The sequence below is a fragment of the Vanessa atalanta genome, chromosome 15, assembly GCF_905147765.1.
Source record: "Vanessa atalanta chromosome 15, ilVanAtal1.2, whole genome shotgun sequence".
Taxonomy (NCBI): Eukaryota; Metazoa; Arthropoda; class Insecta; order Lepidoptera; family Nymphalidae; genus Vanessa; species Vanessa atalanta.
Window position 1 is genome coordinate 2,087,277 of NC_061885.1, and position 15,929 is coordinate 2,103,205.

The 15,929-nt window shown below is 32.8% G+C and overlaps 2 protein-coding genes across 4 annotated transcripts; one reads left to right on the forward strand and one right to left on the reverse strand.

Moving 5' to 3' along the window:
• The first annotated feature begins 55 nt into the window (after positions 1-55).
• LOC125069114 (beta-1,3-glucan-binding protein-like) lies at positions 56-7,597 on the forward strand. 3 transcript variants are annotated; one of them, XM_047678487.1, is made up of 9 exons: positions 56-1,007; positions 1,475-1,738; positions 1,860-2,038; positions 2,755-2,906; positions 3,598-3,746; positions 4,806-4,924; positions 5,489-5,609; positions 6,231-6,379; positions 7,242-7,597. In XM_047678487.1, exons 1-9 carry the CDS (start codon positions 848-850, stop codon positions 7,434-7,436), a joined length of 1,488 nt encoding a protein of 495 aa, XP_047534443.1. In that variant the 5' UTR covers positions 56-847; the 3' UTR covers positions 7,437-7,597. The 3 variants fall into 3 exon arrangements, with proteins under 3 accessions (XP_047534443.1, XP_047534445.1, XP_047534444.1); XM_047678488.1 differs by lacking the exon at positions 56-1,007 and adding an exon at positions 1,335-1,377; XM_047678489.1 differs by lacking the exon at positions 6,231-6,379 and having other exon boundaries at positions 7,242-7,441.
• A 946-nt stretch (positions 7,598-8,543) lies between these two features.
• LOC125069135 (beta-1,3-glucan-binding protein-like) lies at positions 8,544-15,031 on the reverse strand. Its single transcript, XM_047678517.1, has 9 exons — positions 14,870-15,031; positions 13,216-13,443; positions 12,979-13,139; positions 12,030-12,181; positions 11,379-11,536; positions 10,806-10,930; positions 9,746-9,863; positions 9,287-9,432; positions 8,544-8,752 (listed from the first exon to the last, which is right to left on the reverse strand). The coding sequence occupies exons 1-9, from the start codon at positions 15,009-15,011 to the stop codon at positions 8,555-8,557; spliced, it is 1,428 nt and encodes a 475-aa protein (XP_047534473.1). The 5' UTR covers positions 15,012-15,031; the 3' UTR covers positions 8,544-8,554.
• Positions 15,032-15,929: the final 898 nt, after the last annotated feature.

Consider the following 15,929-nt stretch of genomic DNA (forward strand, 5'->3'; position numbering starts at 1 on the left):
AACCATTCCTTGGGAGCTAAGATGTTATGTCCCTTGTGCCTTACGCTGCCTCACTCACCTTTCAAATCAGAACACAACAATTCCAACAATTGCTATTTGGCGGTAGAATATCTGATGAATGAATGGTACCCACCTAGCCGGGCTTGCACACAGCCCTACTACCAAGAAAAATAGATTCTAAGATTTCACCACACACTCAAAGTCTTTCTTTTATATAGAACCTTTCTCTTTAAAGGCAGTTTGCTTATAAAATGCTTTGACACCAGATATAAACATGCTCAATCTGACACGTTTATAAAAGACTCATTTACATACTTACAAATCGTTTAAATAGTCATTTTTTTTTTGTTTATAGAGCTATAAACATTTAGAATACTTATATGTACACGCCTTTTTACTTCTTTATAGTTTACTGACATGTTTATGTAATTGTATTATGTGATCTTCTCTGCCTAAAGACTTACCTTTATCTTACCTTTAGCATTTTATTATTGATGGTGAAGTCAAGGGATCAATTTAGAAAAAGCTCTGTGAATTTGTTAATTATAAACATATTACTTTACTAATAATATATATGTATGTAATTGTATATAGATAGAAATTTAAATAGCAAAACTATAATTCATTAGCATCATATTATTAAACTTCCTTAAACAACAAAAATCAATTTAATATACCTAACACCTATAGCAAAAACACTACATATAAAATTCTCAGTAACATTGTAAATATACACATGACAAAAATATATATTCTACATTCACGCACACATAAACATCTTATTATAATTTGATAAGCTCACGATACTATTGAGGCAAATCAACGTCATCGCACAACTCATAACCTCATGAACAAACAAAGACTTAAAATGAATAATGTGCGTAAGGCCATAGTTTTTATTGTTTTAATTCTACAAGAAATATACACACAAAACGAAACGGACTACGTGATTCCAGAAATAACTATCCAAGCATTGAAACCTAAAGGTTTTCGAGCATTTATACCAGGTAAATTATTTCATATAAACTTTAATATTATCTAGGTATTTGAGAAGATATAGAGTAGTTATATAGAATTAATATAGTTTTTTTTTTGTATCTAAGTTGTTTATATTCTTTGGTCTTCAAAGTGAAACAACCTCTAAGAATAATTGTGATAAATGATCTGCCATAATATTTCCTAAGAGACGTAATGACGTCATCATAAATTTAATATGGTAACATTTGTCTTTCGTGTTTGTCGGATTTATTATCTACGATTACTTAATAATTATTCGACTGGTTACATAACCAAATAAAATATACATACATATGTATATTTTTTTTCTGAACTGTGGCTTTCATCTTTTAGCTTGCTTATATAGCTGAAGCTCCCAAGGTCTGCCTTAAGATCCGTCTTAAGGTTAAAACGTTAACATTGAGCCAAATTAATTTTATTGATAGAAAAATAATGTTATTTCAAATAAATCTTGCAGGAGATCCAAGAATAAATTTACTTCATATTGAAGCGAATTTTTACGATTCTCTACAATACGTTGGTGGTGTTAGAGAATTTGTGACCACAGAGACAAATGGCAGATGGATGTATGAAGATCGTGTGTCACAATTAAAAGTCGGAACCGTCGTGGTGTACTACGTGTTTGTAGCTTTACGTAGGGGGGAACTGGATTATTCTAATCAGTTTTTGGCTTACGCCGTTAACGGCTATGCAACTGGTGGTAAACAGCACAAAATTACCGGTACGTTAATTTTATGATTGTTGCACCTTATTGGAGATAAATTGAAAAAAAAACATTGGCTCTGAGAAATGTCTATAGAACCTCATTCATTCTAAATATATTTCCTTTACTGTATTTGTAGAATTACAAGATCCAGATGACTACAGTGCCCCATCAACCGTACAAAGTGAGTGTCGTCCAACGGTTACTCGTATCCACGGTGGAGCAGCTTGCGCTGGCCAGACGATATTTGAAGATGACTTTGATGTTCTTCGAGAAGACCTGTGGCAAATAGATCAATATATTCCAAAAGATCATCCGGTTAGCAGTCCTCTTTTATGTTTTTTACTTGAAAATATTCAGCACAAATGGACCACTTTACCGATCGTATTAAATAAATTTGACACATAAATCACCCAGTACTCTGACTTGAATGAGTTTTGAGAACTAATTATAAAAAAAAGAATTCACGTTCACATATATTAAAAAAGAAGGAATGGAATAATTTATTCAGAGAGTCGATGTTTAGATAAAGTGTTCAACGTAATTACTGTACAAATTATGACTGTGGATACTAGAGGCAAGGGTGCTAGGAATATTGCCCCAATATACTTGTTGGTAGGGCTTTGTGCAAGTAGCTACCATCAACTCATTACATTACATTAGCAGCCTGTAAATTTCCCACTGCTGGGCTAAGGCCTCCTCTCCCGTCGAGGAAAAGGTTTGGAGCATATTCCACAACGCTTCAATGCGGGTTGGTGGAATACACATGTGGCAGAATTTTGTTGATATTAGACACATGTTGGTTTCCTCAGGATGTTTTCCTTCACCGCCGAGCATGATTTATGAACACAAATTAAGCACAGTTGTGCTTAATTTGTGTTCATATGATAATTCAGTGGTGCCTGCCGAAACACAACAATACTAAGTATATAACAATAGTTACGGGGTCATGACATCTTACTTCCCAAGTTTGGATGCAGGGCAGTGCATTTCTAACAGTAATTATCAGATTAAATATATTGTTTTTTTTTCAGGAACATCCATTTATATCTTATCAAAAGCTGCCCTCAGATTCCGTACTAAAAGTTGAGAATGGAACACTTAAAATTCAACCAATACTTCAGCAAGATTTACCCGGTTTCACAAATAATTCTTTGTTTTCTAAAGTATTGGATCTACAAGATGAGTAAGTTATAAATAAATGAACAAAAATACGTAAATAAATGTTAATAGAAATCGTCTATACTAATATTATAAATGCGAAATTAACTCTGTCTGAACTGAATTTGCTAAAATTTGGCATAAAGCCAGCTTGAACTCCAAGGGAGGACATATGCTTTTTATACCTAACTCCTTATGGCCAGCTTCTAAAACGAGAGCGGAGCCGCGGGTGACGACTAGTTCCTTATAATTTATGAAACAAAGTCAAACATTTTTTTAAATTATTTAACTTGTCGGTTAACACGGGTAGGATAAAGATCTATGTAAAATGTTAATATCTTGTGTAACTCTCGCGGTGTACTCCAGTAAAGCTTCTTTTCGAGATGATTTTTTTACCAATTAACGTTATATAAGTTTACAATAAATCTTCATGAATTATACATCTGCACCCTCCTCTTGAATCACTCCGTCCATTGGTGAAAACCATACAAAAATCCGTTTGGTAGTTTTTGAGTTTATGACGTTCAAGCAGAGAGAAAGACGCTGCGCGGCAGGGGGTATGTATTATCTGCAGTGGTAATGCTGTAACATACAGGAGAATTAGTTAATAAAAAACCATCAAGGCAAAGTGGTGTTTGATAAAAACAACGTTTAAAATAGTTTATAAATATATGACGAAATTTTATTTATATATGTAATATAATATCAACTTTCAGATGTACCGGCAGTGTCTGCATTACAAAAGGGACTGGCCTGGAGATTCTACCACCCGTCGTTAGCGGTAGGCTAAGCTCGAAATTCTCCTTCACTTACGGCATTGTGGAAATACGCGCCAAGATGCCAATTGGAGACTGGCTTTACCCAGGTTTATAGTAAGCAAGAATTTTATCGCGTAAGTTAAGTATGATTAAGTACATTTTTTTTTTCTACTTACACTTCACTTACAATAACAAAACAAAAATACTTCCCCAAGTAAAACTATCGTTCGTTTCTTCGGAGAGTGTGTACAGTGAACTGCCTGACCTATGGCCCCTTACGTAACCACCATAAGCGCCATTCACACAAAGCGTTTTGCTTCCTCATTCCTGATGCGCACAGCAAAGGTGCTATAAATCTTTCGAACATCTGCGATAAATGAGCATTTTTTCCGGGTATTTTAAGGCAAGAGTGAATATTGCTTACACAAACGCGTGCCATCTCGATTGCATCAGTAGTGTATTGTGGTTATATTCATGCATAGGCCATAAAAGGTATGATTAATTAACATTTGGTATAAAGAATAAAACTCGACCTAGCCGGTATTAATTTAAAATATAATAAATTAAAGACTTGAGATTATAACTCCGATTGATAATTTAACAAAAACCAGATTTCTGTCTGTATTTATTAAAGTTAAAATTCATAAATACAAAAAACGTACATGGAAAGCGTACATGCAATGGCATGTCAGGCGTCAGCAATGCGCTATTGTGCGACACCGATTGCTGCTGTCCCTGCGGTATCATTAATGTTGTAGCTTCACTAGTAATCGTTTTTTCGTGATTTTTTATGCTACGGACGGGCATAAGGGCCACATGATGGTTAGTGGTCACCACCGCCCATAAATAATACCGCTGCAAGAAATATAAACCATTCCTTACATCGCCAATGCGTCACCGACCTTGGAAACTAAGATGTTACTGTAGTTACACTGGCTCACTCACCCTTTAAATTGCTGTTTACCGGTATAATATCTACCGTTATGCCACTCATATTGTACCATAATATAATATCAGCTTTTTGACATTTAAACTAATCAAGGTCACCCATAATTTTATCAATAAAGACCGTTGATCTTCCACTTTCAATTAGATACATTTTTTGATAGTTAACGTAAGGGGTTCATCGACATATTTTTGCCTTAACTGATGTTGAATATATTCAGAACTCTTCCTGGAATCATTAACGAAAAAATATGGCAGCACGAATTATGCCTCTGGCGTTTTGAAGATTGCTACAGTTTTTGGGAATAAGCAATTAAACGAACCTCTATACACGAATAAAGTAAGTTTGGTTAATATTTTAAGTCATTTATTTTATGATTTTATACGAGTTTCACTTCGAAAGTGCCTTCACGTCGATATTTGTTTGGATACATAAAACCAGCTATGTCTCTAAAAGGAGAAGACGTAATTCATTATTCTTATACTGATAGATAAATTGATTTACAAAAAATGTTTAGATACACAATTTGTGTAAATTTCATAAGAAGCCAATATCTACGGGCAGTGGTGATCACTTACCATCTGGTGGCCCAACTGTCTGTGCGCACGCTAAGGCCATAAAAATAAAATAATAAATGTCCGTCTCGGGACGCATGACAGTTTACCCTCCCATAAGAAGTTATGACTTCAAAAATAAAAGAAAAGAATATCCACTAAATATTCCACTGCTGGGCTATTGGTGGTGACCAGCCTTATTTTCTTTTGAGGAGATGGTTGGTGGATACTGTGTCAGATTTTTATCTGACAGACACAGGCTTGCTCACCATGCTTTTCTTCGCCCATAAGCACGACATAAATACTCCGCATTGGTAAATATTTTATTTATATGTTATTTCTTTCCCAGTTTTTAAGAGGAATAGCTTTAACTAATGCTGTTTGTAAGCCTGTTCGTGATGATACCAAGGAATATATTAACGGTACTTGGAGTGATGATTTCCATGTTTTCTCTGTCAAGTGGACACCGAGTAAGTATATTTTGATTAAATTGTTCACCTCACCTCACCTCACATCACGAGACAATAGTTATACTTCTATATATGTAATGGGGACGTTGGTATATGTTTTTGAAGTTGATAAAATTTTACATAATTTAACGATATCTAATAGAATTGGCACGTATATCTATGCATATTTTCTAGACAATTGGGCGTATACTTGGTTGTACCACTGTCTCATCATAATATATCGCCAAAATCAAAACTTAGTATTGTTGTGTTTCGTTTTTAAGGTTGAATGAGCCAGTATAATAACAGGGACAAGGGATATAACATCTTAGTTTCCAAGATTGGTGGCGCATTGGTTTATTGTAAGGAATGGCTAATATTTCTTACAGAATCTTTTTTTATGGGCAGTGGTGACCATTTATATTCGAACAATGAATGGTATATATTTTAATATGTAAGATTTGATGAAACAACTACTTGATATCCAAGGAAATAAACGATCTTAAGTTATAAATATTAACAACGGATAAGTGCTTACTATAATATTCTTCATACAAAAAGAAAGCAACGAAGTTATTCATAAACAGGTCACATGATATATTGATAAAAGTAGAAAAATATAATAAGAAATAAATGTTACAGGTTCGATAGAACTATCTGTTGATGGACAAATATGGAGTCGTGTCCGACCAGGGAAATATGGACTGCGGTCTTGGATGCCAATTTACTGTCGGGATAAATGGCTCAAACTACTTAATGGCGGTGGCAAGATGGCGCCCTTCGATCATTATGTACTTTTAAAACAATAGTATCTTCATTCGATACGTTGACTTAGATGAATAGCCTTACTGTTAATATTCAATTGGAATTGAAATAAATACAAAAAAGTATTTATTATTATTTAATTAGAAAATATTTGGTTCACAATACTTTTACCCCTGTGAACTGCTAATACGGCATACGTGCTCTTAAATTTACTATAATTTTTTTATTTTCTTAGCATTTTGCCTCACTTTTCTCTCCGTAAAACCTTCTACAAAGTATTAGAAAACTTAAAATAAATAAAAGATGAATGAAATCGGTAAAGTCGTTCTAAAGTTATGGCGCGACCAAGGGAAATGGGTTTCATTTTTATGTATATATTTCTTTGGTTGTAAAAAATAACCGAATCTTACTTTTTTTATTCGTAACGCTACAGAAATGTGAAATTAGAATTTTTGCTAGGTAAGATATTTTTAATAAAGTATATGAGAATGTAAAAGAAAACATGTCCATGCTCGAATAGACCATTTTACTTTGAAGTGGTAAAGAAATTAAAGAAAATCAGCATTTTGTTTTGGAACCCATTTTGGAAGCTCAATGGTACCTACATTGGTTATTATAATATGACGGCAATTGTTTAATTTTTCGTGCATGACTAGTCATGACCGTGGGAAAGACGTCAGGAAACCATTCATTTATTAGTCTTTCCCATATTAATAATTATTTTAAGTAAAAATAAAAAAGGACTCCGTAAATATCATGACAAAGTAATTTAATCCAGCATAGGCATAGGCAGCTGATTTATTGTTTTAACAATTATTAGAAAAGGTTATGTTTTCTGTATGTACTAAAATATTTGAATTGAAAAGTAATTACATAATTTTGTTGCAGTTTTATTTGAGTCTCGGTTTATCCGTCGGTGGAACAGAATTCCCGGACTCATTGAAAACAAGTGACGGCAGACCCAAGCCGTGGATTAATCTGCATCGAAAAGCAACATTGAATTTCTGGAAGGATGAATCCAACTGGCACCCTACTTGGACCCAACCTTTGTTAATTGATTATGTAAAAATTAAAGCGTTATGATTTAATAGTCAATTTAGTTGCTAAAACTATTTCAGTTTTCACTTTTAAATAGTAATTTTACATTTATTATAATATGTATTGTAGGACTTATTGAGATATAAATACTATGTAAAGATTTAGAAATATACAATGTCCGTCCCAACTTCGTATGGGTGGAATAAGATTTGGTTTTTGTTAAAAAATATTTCCAGGAACCCAATCATAGTGCCACCATTCATACTAAGCCCCTAATCACCTAATTAAACACACACTAAAAAAGCATCTAAATCGGTCCAGCCGTTAGGTAGTGTTCAGTGACGTACAGAAGAATTATATACATAAAGAATAAATTAATTAAAAAGAAAAAAATAAACCGTTTGTATTATATTCCTTTATTAAACTAATTTCTTAATACGTTAAACAATAACTTAATAACTAATAGTGAATAAATTATATTACTGATATTGATATTAGCAAGTTTATAGATCGACTAGATGATATTGATACTTACGTTCAAATGATTCATAATAATATTAACACCATTCAAAAGTCTTTTAAAAGCAGTTAGCAGCAAGTTAATCTTAGAATTTTGCTTCGTTCGTTGTTTTGGCACAATGGTCATTTTATACAAATCGACTTGTAATGTCTTTGCAGACGAATATGTTAAATTATTTTTTATGTTATATGTGCTGACTAAAACATTGTAATATATATGACGGCGACTGCGATAGATCAGCGGCACGCCCGTCATCGGTATGAGCTTCTGGTACAGGGTTCATGGCGTAAGTCTCAGGCGATTAACCACGACGATACAATATGACAATTCTTGTACTTTATGTAGGTAATCAGCAATCACAAATTACTATCCGAGTTGCGTAAACCAACGATCGTTTGGAAGGCCCGAACTGTATCGCTCTTTATAATAATAATTAGCTTCCGACTCATTGTTCTCCAAAGATTTCAAAATGTGACAGTTGTCCCTTCAAAATGATTCCGATCACGTGACTCATTATGTCACGGCGTTCACACCTCATAAATACAACAAAATCATCTAAGTTAATAATTCTTCATAATCGACGACATATATATACGTCATTGTATATATTGGCATATTTTAATGAGAGTTACGGTTAACTAAATTAAATAGCTCGAACTTTAACGTAGTCGATGATTAAGGCAGGTTGTCTCCACGTGGAATACCAGGAGGACATGTCCTGCCAGAAACGAAGACTGGCTTTCCGGCCACTGTTCCGCCAGGGTTTTGGTCTTCCCGCTGATGTGAGATCGTCCCTAAATTCAGTGATACCTCCAGCTGCCACGCCCAGGGTTATAAAGAACTGTAAAGATTTTAAATACCTTAGAATTCGGAACATCATTATAATATAAAAACCTTAATATTCAATTTTTCGAAAAATGTTAAAAAGTTAAGAGAAATTTCTTAGAATATGACTATTAATCAGACTTATAACTTTTTCTTCAGAAAAACTTCGCGAAATAAATCATCATAAATGAGTTTATCTAAATAAATGTTGATTCAATATTTGAGAAAACTTAGATCACTCAGTACTATCTCGCTGAATCTAGCTGAACCTACGGCTTTACCCGCGCTTTGTTATACTTTACCTATATTACATAAACCGTCACCCACATTTTAAACCCTCGAGGGTCGAATTAAAAAAAGTCAATGTTCTCCCCAGAACACAAACTATCACCATACAGAATTTCATCTAAATAGGTTCAGCGGTTCAAGTGTGACGAGGTAACAGAGTTTCGCATTTATAAGTAAAGATTATTCATATAATAATTGGAACATTTTTTTAATGAAAATCACATATCTTAACATAAAATCTCTATAATTTGAAAGCACTTACGTGATCATCGAATGGCGCCATATTGGTACCCCTTGAGAGTAAAGTCCGTGGTAGATCACAGGTACGAGCGAAACGGCCTTGAAGTCCACTAGCAGCTGGTTCTATCCTTGCCCACTCTTCGCCGTCCACAGACAATATTATCCTTTCTGGAAAATAATCAGAATATTATACAGAAATACCCAAACACATTAATTGGTCATATTTGGGACTTGATCAGGAACAGTAACATAGAGAAGGCTAAATATTTGGTAAGGCTTACTTATAGCATGCATAATTTAATGCATATTGTATTTTATTTTAAAAAGTACCCACTGGGCCACCTGATGGTAATTTATATCAATAATGGACATAATAAACACAATTAATTAATTATTATTGTTTTTTTGTCAACGGACATCGATATATTAATAATAATTTTACATTACTGACATATCTTGTTTTTATTTCATTTTATTTTACCTGGTTCCCATCTCGCTGAATAAACATGGAAGTCATCGCCCCAGGGTTTATTGGAAAATTTTTCACTGAGCAAAGTATTGCGACATTGGGTGTCCAGCATCGGTCCACCATAGAGGAGCTGCAACAAGTAGAAGTACATACATCCACATTCATAAGATAAAGATTCAATGTATGAGGCCAAAGAATAAAACACATCAAAATATACTTTGTGTAAGAAAACTCCTACAAGCACTTATGAATCTTCGTTTTACAAGGCTTATTTTAATATAAAGCTACTACCAGTCTAGAATGTTAGTTTCACTGAGTAAAACCAGCTAGAAACGAAGTAATTACTCCATCGAATTATGACAACCATGTCCTGTAATGATATGTATTCAGTTTTGTATTATAAATAAATAAATAACATTTCATCAATTACAAAAATAATTACATGTACCTAATAATTACAATTACATTTATGTATCCCGCATCAACGAATGCTTTTTATAAGGTAGGATGGCGTGGCTACATGATGGTAAATGTTCACCACCGCCCATAGCCATTGTATGAATTACTAATCTTTCCTTACGCGCCAATACATCAGCTTTGGGAACCAAATTGTTACGTCTCTTGTGTGCATTGTTGGTTCACTCGATCTTCAAACCAGAACATATTAATACTAGGTGTTGCTGTTTGGAGATTGGTACCTACGCGAACAGATTTGTACAGAACCCTACTAGCAACTCACAAAGCCCTATCAAGTATAGTTTATTTATTTATTTAATTTACGAGTCTCCAACAAAAGATACACACTAAATATATATTATTAAAATTAAACAATATAAGGGTACAAGTTGTGTGCTCCTTCAATTATAAAAGACCACAGTATGCACTAAACTTAAGCAATTAAGATAAGAAGTGAAAGAAAGTATACAAAACACAAAGCAGTAAAAATCAAATATAAATTAGTAACTTAAAATTAAGAATGAGCTTATTAATTAAACATTATTTTCGTGTTAGGTTAAAAGTTTAGTTAGACACACTCTGAATTTGGACAAACAGAATTTCAAATTAATTTTACCTTATTTCCGATTTCGTTATTAACTAAGGACAGCTGCGGGTTGCCTCGTACGCCAGCTATCCTAAGAACGCCTGACGCGTAATTCGGTACACCGTACTTTTTCATCAGCGATTCCAGTAAGATATCTGTCAATTATATAGCAATTAGTATTAATAATCTTAAAAATGGAATGGAAAACATCCAACAATAGCTGTTGTGTACCTATTAAATTATTTGAAGAGTACGTTAAACTCCCTACGGACTGCTTACGTATTAAATTATTAAAATTAACTAAATAATAATAATAGTATATTACATAAATTGTTTTTTTATAACTGTTGTTCCATTTATAAAATACACAAACAATGTAAATTACGTATGTATCAAAGATTGTTTTATTAAAGAATTCAAAGAAACTATTTCGATTTGCATTATGTCACACTTATGAACGGATTTTTTTGTCTCGATGTGAGCCTGTACTTTTTCTTATTTTGTCCTCTTTTAATATTATTATGGGTCTTGTCTTAAATCTTTAGGACACATTCACAACAAACCTTAAAATCGATACTTAGAAGAAAAATAAATAATTCTCACCCGGATAAAGCCAATCCCCTTGAGGTACTTTGGCTCTCACTTCCACAACGCCGTATGTGAAAGAAAATGATTTAGAAGTAAGACGACCACTAACTATCGGTGGTAAGATACTAGCACCCCAAGCTTCAACGAGACACTTTGACGACGTGGTTGTACATCTGGGAACAAATCAAATAATACAACATTATAACAATTTTGTAGACGAGTTGAGGTATGTGAGGTCAACTACACGATTTGATACTACTGAGTTTCTTGCCGGTTCTTCTCGATAGAATCTGCATTCCGAACCGGTGGTAGCTTCACTTATAGTTTGTTAAATGACGATTGAAAAGTGCTTGTGATAGTCTACTTGAAAAAGTTTATTTGGATTTTGATTTTTTTATAAAAGATTCCAATTTTCCTTTTGTTAACACGATGCTAATTAGTCAAAAGGCATTGTACGAAATAACTGAGAATTTGTTTTTTAGCAATTTTATCAAAGATTCTGTTTTTTAAATAACAATGCTGGCTTAAGATAAATTATTTATTTTTTTATATTAAAGAAGCCTTACTGTTGTAGACATATACACAGATCGCAAAGAATGTAACGAAAACATATATGTATATCACATATCCTCAATAAAATTAAATAAAAAATATTCGAAAACATACCCACTAAACAAATCCAAAGTATCAGTAAACAAAGACGAATTAGAAAATCCTGGCAGATCTTGTAGAAGCTTTGGCTGAATATACAAATAACCCCCATTTGTTGAGACTATCGCTGCATTTGGTGGACGCTGGTAGGAAACAAAGGGGTAGTCCTGAAATAAAACTTGACGTCAATTGTGAAAATTCAACATATAAAATGAATGAAGCAAAGTATTCTTAAGTAAGTCTTGCGAATGGGAGCTTCATTTCAACAGCCAGTATTGCAATTTTGATAATTGTTGGTTAATAGGTTTCTAACTAGTAAGGCATAATAGAGGTATCGGCATCAAGCTATTTGGTCAGTTAAATGAATGGCAAAGCAAATGCTAATATATTCTTATGCTATATGGTGGGACTTTGTACAAGCCCGTCTGGACTTACCACTCACCCATCATATTACATTCTACTGAAAAGCAGCAAGACCTTGTATTGTTCCGGATTGAAGTGTGAGTCAATTTAACTAAAGTTAAAGCTACATAACTACTTTGTTTCCAAGGTTGGTGACTATGTACCATCAGGTAGACCATTCGCCAGTTCGCCTAACTATTTCATTAAAACAAGTATTTCTATAAGAAATCACTTCATATATCACCCGTGAATAGACAAAAACCGACTACGGTGATACGTGAACTAACTAACTAACTATACTATAGCTTTGTGAAATTTCACCAACGTGTTCTGTGGATTCAAATTGACAGAAACCTGTGAAACAAGTAACCTATTGATTTTATTTTTTATGTTTTATTTTGTTATTATTATTAAAATTGTATATGTAATTACTTCTGTGACAATGGCATGAACAACCAATGATCCCTTGCTAACTTTGCTCCCTGCTTGCTATTATCAAAATGCATATTACTACTACGAAATAAAACTCATAGTAAAATAATACTATAGATTTCTCACTCACTGGTTCGTCTGGTATATATTGTTCAACTTGCCACAAGTCTTCTCGAAGAGTATCAAAATTGTCTTCAAACAGGACCTGACCAGCACACGCTTTTCCATTCTTTACCACAGTCGACGTTGGTGAGCATTCTGCTACAGAACTACTTGAAAGATTTTCTAATCCTGCAAATGAAAATTCGTTCAAGGCTGTTGGACAATTGGTTTCAATATAAATAACAGTTTATTAACATTTTATTACCCTTAACGGTGAAGGACAAATTGTCCTTAATATAGCCTTTTCTATTGTAAACGACGTACACATAGTAATAAATGATGTCTCCAACATTAAGCTGTTTGTTGAGGTCTTCGTAAGACCATCTGCCATTAGTAGGATTAGTTATTTCAGCAGAAATCGTACCGACATCGTTTTCACCTATTTTGTTATTTATATTCCCTTGGAATACAAACAAACTAAGTTTTGGGTTTGCTGCAATAAATATAATTTAATGAGAATTAAAGATATATTTTGTGCATCTTAGGATTTACTTGGTTCTTATTGTGTTCTGGTTCGAAGGATGAGTGAGCCAGTGTAACTAGATACAGAAAAGACATAACGTTTAAATTCCCAAGGTCGGTGGCGCATTGGTTAAAACTTCATACGGTAACAATGTATATGAGCAAAGCGCATCATCGCGATGGCCCAGTGGTTAGAACACGTGCATCTTAACCGATGATTACGGGATCAAACTCAGGCAAACACTGAATTTTCATGCGCTTAATTTGTTTTTATAATTCATCTCGTACTCGTCGGTGAAGGAAAACATCGTGAGGAAACCTCCATGTGTCTTACATGTATCCACCAACCCGCATTGAAGCAACGTGTTTGCTCCAAACCTCGCTCCCCAAAGGGAGAGGCGGCCTTAGCCCAGCAGTGCGAAATTTACAGGCTCCTAATGTATTACAACTTATATTATTTTGAAATAGCCTTTAACAATGATTTTCTTTTAATAAAATAGGTGATAACTCAACTTACAAAATATCTTTAAATTTTAGATTCTTTAACTGTATCAAAGAGGAAAGTTTAATTTGCATGAAAAAAATGTTAATATTCGGAATAAAAAGTCTTCAGTCATTTATTTTTACTGAAAAAAAAATTTTTTTTTTAAGCATTGTGAATAGTTTATCACAGCACAGTCATGTATGTGTAAAAGGCTAACGACTTTGTCAAAGTTAAATGTATAATTTTTAACACTACCAGTCCTAATAAAACCATTTGTTTATAGTATTAATCTATTTATTCACTCATTTAAAAATCAATTGGTGACTTTTAATTTTCCAGAATAAAAAGTTTACAATATTTCTATACCGAGAGTGATAAGTTCTACTTATGATGTATAAGTATCAAGAATCTTTAAGTTATTAATACCAAAAAACCTCAATAAGTAGTCTCATGCAAAAATATTGCTAGATTCTAGTATTAGTGCGTTTAAACAAACAACCTTTTTAGCTTCATATATTAGTATAGATAATATTTGTTTTACATCTCAAGACACTAATAAAATATCAGACGTTAAAAATTAAATTTGGACAAACGATATCGGGTGGATTTGCTAGTATATAAATAATAAACTCTTAAAGTATAATAAAATATTGATTTATGCGTATTTTTAGAAAATAATAATCTGTTTTACATTTAATAATAAATATAATAATAATACGAAAAATAAATACAAGAATAAAACCTATTATCAAGTCTAGAGTTACTAAAAGGAATTTCATTAACAGATTAAAAATAATTTTAGACTCTACATTCGTAATCATGTACACGATAATTTAAAAAAAAAACACGCACGGAGATCCCGTTATAGTTTTAACTTGCGTTTATTTTTATTAAATACATAAATATAACTTACATGGTATTGATATTCTGATTCCTTTCGGTTGTAAAGCTTGTATCGTTACATCTGGTATTGAATATTCCTGACCGCATACTGTTCTTGAGTTAATATACACTAACAGATACACAAAGACACGTCCGAACCTGGACAGTTCCATTTTATTACTGATAGTAATAAAATAATGGCATGACAGTATTTCGTACTCTAAGCGGTATAACGGGTTAAACTTGATGTCTTTAGGCGATGCATACTCTAAATCAAAATCTTTATTTAAATTTATCAATTACATATATTATAATAATCATGTATTTCAATACTGTTGCTTTTTAGGTGTTCTACATTATCTCTTAAAATAATAAATGTATATAATAAATTTAAAATAATTATCGACTTTTTTTTTTTATTGCTTTTTTTTTGTATTTATTAATTTGCAATGAAAACTTATATTTGCTTTTAAAAAATAAATTTAATCGTTGTATTCATGATTACCATTTGTTATTAACATTTATAATTTCTAAATATTAAGTTGACTAATTCTAAAACAATCAATTTAATTTTTAAGGAAACTAATATATTTCAATTTCATTAACAATTTATCGCAGCTACGTCATAATGGCGTCATAAAATTTATCGGATACGTCATAAGACGATGTATAATCACTTGCGATTATTTCGTTTCATGTATAAATCAATACACATTAAAAAGCAATATACCTACATTACATCTCGACGAAAAACACCAATAAGCAAAGGTAAACTCCCTTCCATTATTTCTTAAGAACACGACTCATCGCTTTGTGCAAAAGGTCAGCAACACGGAACGAACTCGTTTCTTGATAAAGGGGGATTCCCTTTTTTATTGTGAATAGTTGTACTGCTTTTAAACTTTACAAAAAAAAAAAAACGATACGAGCTGTATTCTAGCTTTATAACCATGACTTATAACACAAAGATTATGTCGTTAGCATTATTAATAAAAATATATTGACTCGTTAGTCAAGTCGGCTTCTAAAGCTACAGGTCGGGAAATCCCGAGCTCAGGTCGGGTCAATTAAAAAATGTAATCGTTGTTTTC